The 6,463-nt window shown below is 47.4% G+C and overlaps 2 protein-coding genes across 2 annotated transcripts; both read right to left on the bottom strand.

The window, feature by feature from the left end:
- Nucleotides 1-846: 846 nt before the first annotated feature.
- On the bottom strand, nt 847-1,407 carry LOC123175504 (uncharacterized). The gene has a single exon (XM_044590221.1). It carries the CDS (start codon nt 1,339-1,341, stop codon nt 1,099-1,101), a length of 243 nt encoding a protein of 80 aa, XP_044446156.1. The 5' UTR covers nt 1,342-1,407; the 3' UTR covers nt 847-1,098.
- A 1,731-nt stretch (nt 1,408-3,138) lies between these two features.
- Nucleotides 3,139-3,981, bottom strand: LOC123175487 (uncharacterized). The gene has a single exon (XM_044590217.1). It carries the CDS (start codon nt 3,953-3,955, stop codon nt 3,416-3,418), a length of 540 nt encoding a protein of 179 aa, XP_044446152.1. The 5' UTR covers nt 3,956-3,981; the 3' UTR covers nt 3,139-3,415.
- Nucleotides 3,982-6,463: the final 2,482 nt, after the last annotated feature.

The raw sequence follows: 6,463 nt of genomic DNA, 5'->3' as shown, positions 1-6,463 counted from the left end.
ATCCATTGTTCAGTTAAGCTGAGCTAGCATCAGTAAGCACTTTCTACTTTGGTACAGACTTAGCACTTTCAACTTTTGTACAGACCTAGCAATCTACATAGAAAACGGAAATTCTAACGGCACCAGTACCTACTGACACATCTGTTGCCCTTCGTCTCTGCATAAACTTGTTGTGCTGAATTGCACTATAAAGGTACCAAATATTTTCGGCAGGAATGCATTGCAATACACTCCAATAGGAGTCCATTATAGTAGTTTTTCATCTGGTAAAGTAGAGAAGGATGGAGTGCTGGATGCACTCTCTCTCTCTCTCTCTCTCTCTCTCTCTCTCTCTCTCTCTCTCTCTCTCTCTCTCTCTCTCTCTCCCCGCCCATTGAAAAACTAGCTTTTCATTTTTTTTAGATACTAATTCATTGATATCTTTTGAATAAAAAGTTATTCTAAAATACTATTACATATTTGGATTCCGGGCGACAAGATCGTTAAAACAAGATCAAATTGGAATATATTTTAAGTGTTTAAAAAATTAATGAGACGTATTTCACTCCTTTGTTAAAAACAGATTTCATTCATAAATTAAATACAACGATTTCATTCGAATATTCATAACGCTGATTACATTTAATAAACATTGATTTCACTTATTTTTTAAATGTTACATTTAATTCAACAAAAATAATTTCACTCATTTTCAAAAAGGCCGATTTCACTAGTATAAAAATACATATTCCATTCATTTCAAAACACCGATTTAACTCCCTTCAAGAATCAAATGACGGCGACAGCATGAGAAGCACCGGTGCTGAGAGTGTATTCTAGGGCGACATAAACATAAATTGCTGAAATCCCATTCCATTGTGGCAAGTGACGGCTTGCAGACTACATAGAAGCACATAGATACACTGTCATATTTCGTTCGCAACTAGTGTACGAACAGTACTTTCTAATACTAGTACACTGGGTATTTTCCAAGTCAATTTCTTTTTTACTAATACACTGGTAGCTGAGCTAGAGGAACAAATCACCAGCCTCGAGCCGTGCTCCGGCCGGGCGGCAAGTAAAATTGAAAAGAAGAAGAAGAAGACGCTGCGGGTGTTGCTAGAGGCGGTGGGCAGGGACGAGGCCATCGTCGAAGTTCTGGGAGTAGCTCTTGAGATCGTACCCAAAACTCACGGCATGGCGCTTCGGCCGTAGCACGGCGCGCCTCACCCTCCAAAAGAGCTGCCTCACGGGCGCCGGCGGCTGCGGCCACGACCCCAACCCGCCGTGGCTCTTCCCCTCCGTCATCTTCCGGCTGCTAATGCTTCTCGTCACGCGCAATGATCCTCCCAGAAACGCCATCGGTCCTTGGTGAGTGATTAAACACGGCTCTGCTGCGCTCTTCTTTCCTGATTTGGTTGCTCCTGGTCTGAGATGGATGGTTTGCACAATGGGGCTCCTCAACAGCCGTTTTATAAGCTCGCGGATTGGACCGGGCTCCTACGCCGACGGCGACGACGGCCAGGCCCGCTGACGAGAAAAGTCCACTTTACACACGCGTACTCATGGCTAGCTGACGAGAGAAGTCCACTTTACACAACGATCAGCCCATGGCAAAATCACATTTCGGACATCTTTTCCCGTTGTGACCCTACACTACACACGTGGTGATGGAATCTCTCTCCCATAAAAGGCAAAGGTGCAGTATCCTTGGAGCGAGAGGGTCGGTGGAAGCCTCGTGCCGTGTCGACACAGATGCATACTCAAAAGTAATTTCGCTTGAGGCATCCATCGACAAGCGTTGGTGCTTGCCATACCCATACCACGACCAGTGTTTTTTATAGTTCTAAATAGTGTTGTATCAAAAGGTCACAAGAGAAGAAGCACTGGACCGCATGTTGGTGTTCAGGTTGCCCAATTTTAATTTGGCTGTCCACATTACCGGAAAGATTGGCATGTAGGCAAATACTCTTTATGTGTTAATAAAGATACATTGGAACCATGTGGTCTTGGTTAGTGACAACCCATATATCCGACCATTGATGATATAGTTCTTTGGGACAAATCTTCATCGGAAAAGAAACAAAGGGAGGAGAAGAACAAAGACGATGGCTGCATCGTGCCGCTTTACACGCACCACGGTCATGTCCCATATATCCATTATCCATAGTAAGCACTTTCTACTTTAGTACAGACCTACCACTTTCAACTTTTGTGCAGACCTAGCAATCGACGTAAAAAGCGGAAATTCAAATAGCACAAGTACTTACTGGCACATCTATTGTCCTTCGTCTCCGCATCAAGATTGTTGTGCTGACTTGTAGTATAAAGGTACCAAATATTTTGCTGCAGAAATACATTGCAATACACTCCGATAGAAGTCCATGATAGTAGTTTTTGGGAGATTTTACGGTACATCATACTACAGTATTAATTTAATCCAACGGTTGATGTATAGGGTAGTTTAGTCAATTCTCATTAAGATTAAATTTCTTATCCATAGTCGTCTTCCCCCCCCCCCCCCCCCCATCGTGTCCATCTCCCTCTCATTGCTTCATCGGCTGCTCGGCTGCTTCATAATCCCTTGCCGGTTGTTCGCCCCCGCTGCTCCTCCGCAACACATACGCGGACGCAGCGGCACCCATGCCCCTCGCCGCCAGCTGCGCTCCTCCTCGCCATGACCATGAGCTATTTAGCGCCTACTTGCAGCTAGCCTAGCCACCCACATGAGCTAACTCATGCTTCCATGGCCGAAACGCTCTGCGGTACCAATCCTGCCCATCTTCCTACATCATCGCGCTGGATTCCCGTCTCGATGAAAGCCATAAGAACTATACTGTGCAACCCTTCCCATTGTGCCCTTTTTGCAGAGAATACTACACGTCTAAGCCAGTAGTATTCATCTGATGTACCGTAAAAGGTCTCTAGTTTTTTGTCTGATAAAGGTAGAGAAGGATGGAGTGCTGCATGCACACATATTCTGGTAAAGGTAGACGGTGCGGTTGTAGATGCTCTAACAATGGTAAGATCTCAAAAACAATAGTTGATAAAAAATTATTTTGCTCAAAAAGATTGATAAAAAATATTTGCTCCCACCATCTTCGCTACATAAGCAGAAATAAAATGACAGCAGTAGCGAGAGTGTATTCTTGCGCGACATAAACAGAAATAGTTTAAATCCCATTCCACTGTGGCAAGTCACGCGGCTTGCAGACTACATACGATCACATAGATACGCTGTCATTTTATTGGCAGTTTCAGACTTTCAACACTAAGAAACTTGTGTATGAACAGTACTGTCTAATATACACTCGTAGCTGAACTAGAGGACGAGCAAATCACAAGGTGACGAGGCTTCAAACTCTCCAGCCTCGAGCCGTGGTCCGGCCGGACGGCAGCTAAAATCGATAAGAAAAAGAAGACCACGTGGGTGTCGCTACAGGCGGTGAGCAGGGACGAGGCCGTCATCGAAGTTGTGGGAGTAGCTCTTGAGGTCATACCCGAAGCTCGCGACGCGGCGCTTCGGCCGCAGCATGGCGCGCCTCACCCTCCAGAAGAGCTGCCTCACGGGCGCCGGCGCCTGCCGCCACGCCCCTGACCCTCTGTGGCTCTTCCCCTCCGTCATCTTCCGGCTGCCGATGCTCCGCGTCACGCGCAATGATCCTCCCAAAAACACCATTGGTCGACCTTGACGAGATGATGCGGACGGAAGCTCACGGTTGATTAAACACGGCTCTGCTGCTCTTCTTTCTTGTTTGATCGGGTAGATAGCTTCTGGTCTGAGATGGACGCACAGTCTGCACAAATGGGGCTCCTCAGCAGCAGTTTTATAAGCTCGCCGAATGGACGGGGCTCCGACGCCGATGACGACGGCCAGGCCCGCCACCACCCGCGCCCACTCACGGCTGACGAGGGGAATCCACTTTACACAACGATTATCGACTAGGCCATGGCAAAATTGAGGCATCCATCGCATGTTTGCTCATGTTCGGATATCCCCCAATGCCGTTGTGGCCGTCCACATTACCGGAAAGATTAGCACGTAGGCAGTACTGTCTAATATACCCCTTTATGTGCTAATAAAGCTACGTTGGAAGCATGTGTTCGTGTTTAGCGACGACTGATATCCAATCACAAAGATGTAGTCGTTCTTTGGGACAAATCTTCATCATAAAAGAAGCAAAAGGAGTAGAAGAAAGACGATGACTACATAGTGACGCTTTACACGCACAGCGGTCGTGCCGCATATATCTATTGTTCAGTTATATAAGTTTCAGGATACGGTATCGGCTTCAAGTTCGCGATTGCAGTGACACACGCCACAACACAGAGCTTCCAACAGTATGTACTTTCAACCTCTGTACAGACTTAGCACTTTCAACTTTTGTACAGACCTAGCGAAGAAATCCTCATATATAAGCAGGTTAAAGAAATACTCCCTCCGTGTTTATTTACTCCGCATATTAGAGCTGACTAAAGTCAAACTTCCTAAAGTTTGACCAATTTTATGAAAAGAATATAAATATTTACCATAACAAATCTATATGATGTGGAAGTACATTCAACAATGAATCTAATGGTATTGATTTGTTATTATATATGCCAACATTTTTGTCTATGAATTTGGTCAAAGTTTACAAAAATTTGACTTTGACCAAAGCTAATACGCGAAGTAAATAAAAACGGAGGGTGTACGGCAATAAAAAAGATAGCAAAGGCCACCTACTCAACGCCGAGCAAAATTATAAAAACCTCCACATCTAACAAGAAGTCACTAAGACTACCGAACAAGAATGAAACAACGCCGACTTGAAAAACAACTGAACACCATTGCACCGAACACACCAAACTGTCTCAGAGAACTCATGATCCTATCCTGACATAAACAATGTAAACAACATTGCACAAATAATGAAGAGCCGTGGAGGAGCTCCCAGCCAAGGTTCGTGTTTGGTGGTACTCGTTGACTGTGGACGCTTCTGAGTTGTGCTGTGAGGCCCGGTATGCACACCCGTGCGATGTGTTAGACTACTTGCAATGTTCTGGCATTGTGATCCCTCGACGACACCTCACATCTAGGAGTGTTTTTTATGGCGATGGCCCTTCCGTCTGCTAGCTAGGTGTGCCTTGTCCGGGTGTTGGTTTTCGGGCTGATTTTCCTCAAAAACGTGGTTAACTTGTTTAGATTTTATTATCCGGTTTCCTTTGTAACCTAGATCAATATTTTCTTTGAGTGAGATTAAATTTAAGTGTGGATTTACCACACCCCCCCCCCCCCCCCCCCCGACTCCCCTGGTCACTGTTCAAAAGAAAATCTATGATGACCTATCTTCCAGGTTCCAACCTCCTGGCTAAGGAGAGAAATAGTACGAGTGAACATATTCTGTAAGAGCATCTACAACTGGATCAAAATCCAGCCCCGAAACATTCACGGACGCGTTCGCAGATAGTGACCGGACACCACACAAAAATCGCCCACCGCAACCATGTACCTCAAATATGAAATCTCAAATCCATACTAACCATGTAGATAAAAGAACCTACGTACTACATACATATGTGGACTACTCATCATCGGAGATGTCCACTATCTCTGTCCCTGACTCCGGGTAGATGGGCATGTGTGGCAGCTCCGGCTCGTCGTCGTCCAAATAGAGGCGAAGAGCTCGTCAATCTCTGGCCTCTACTGCCGGATGAAGCGCCGGTTGGACTCCACATATACCTCATCTTGGATGGATTCGAGGATGGCAGTCTGTTCTGCCATCTCCACCGCCTAGGCTGACCTGGTACTCCGCCAGGATGTCCTCCATGCGGAAGCCTGCTCCCGGCTGCTCCTCCTCCAGCTCGCCATGTTGTCTGCTTCCGCATCCTCCTCCTCCATGGGTTGGGGGTCCTTCTCCACCTCCTCCTCCTCCTCCGGCTCAGGCGAATCCGGAGGCAGCCCGGCAGCGACACGAGCGGCGCGCTTGGCCTTGATCATCTCCTCGATCTGCAACCGGTGTTCCGGCATCAACATTGCATAGGTGGTGATCCTCTGCCGGGCCATGGTTATGGGACGGTGGGAGGGAAAGGGAAGCTGGCGGGCGGGCTAGGATTTTGTTGCCGCCGTCCGGCTTAAATAGATGGGCTTGCTCCCTTGGACGGCACGCCGGAGCAGCGACACACGGCGCAATGAATGTATCCGCACCAAGAACCGGAGGAGGCGCCCGTTGGACCGCCGATCTATGCGTGTGACCGCGGGGACCCTAGCGGTCAATCCAACGTGGCGAGCATTCCCGGGGCGTCTGGGATCTCCCCATATCCGCCCCATATATGGGCCGGATATGGGGTTTACGGGGTTGCCGGTCAGTCCGGGCGTTTGGGCCGGGTATGGGGACCTTGGTTGCGTGCGTTTTTTTCTGACCGGGCAACCCGTCCAGGCGTTTGGGACTAGTATGGGGTCCGGTTGTAGATGCTCTAACAACGGTAAGATCTGAAAAAACAA

Source organism: Triticum aestivum, chromosome 1D (assembly GCF_018294505.1).
Source record: "Triticum aestivum cultivar Chinese Spring chromosome 1D, IWGSC CS RefSeq v2.1, whole genome shotgun sequence".
Lineage (NCBI taxonomy): Eukaryota > Viridiplantae > Streptophyta > Magnoliopsida > Poales > Poaceae > Triticum > Triticum aestivum.
This window is presented reverse-complemented; position numbering and strand designations above follow the sequence as displayed.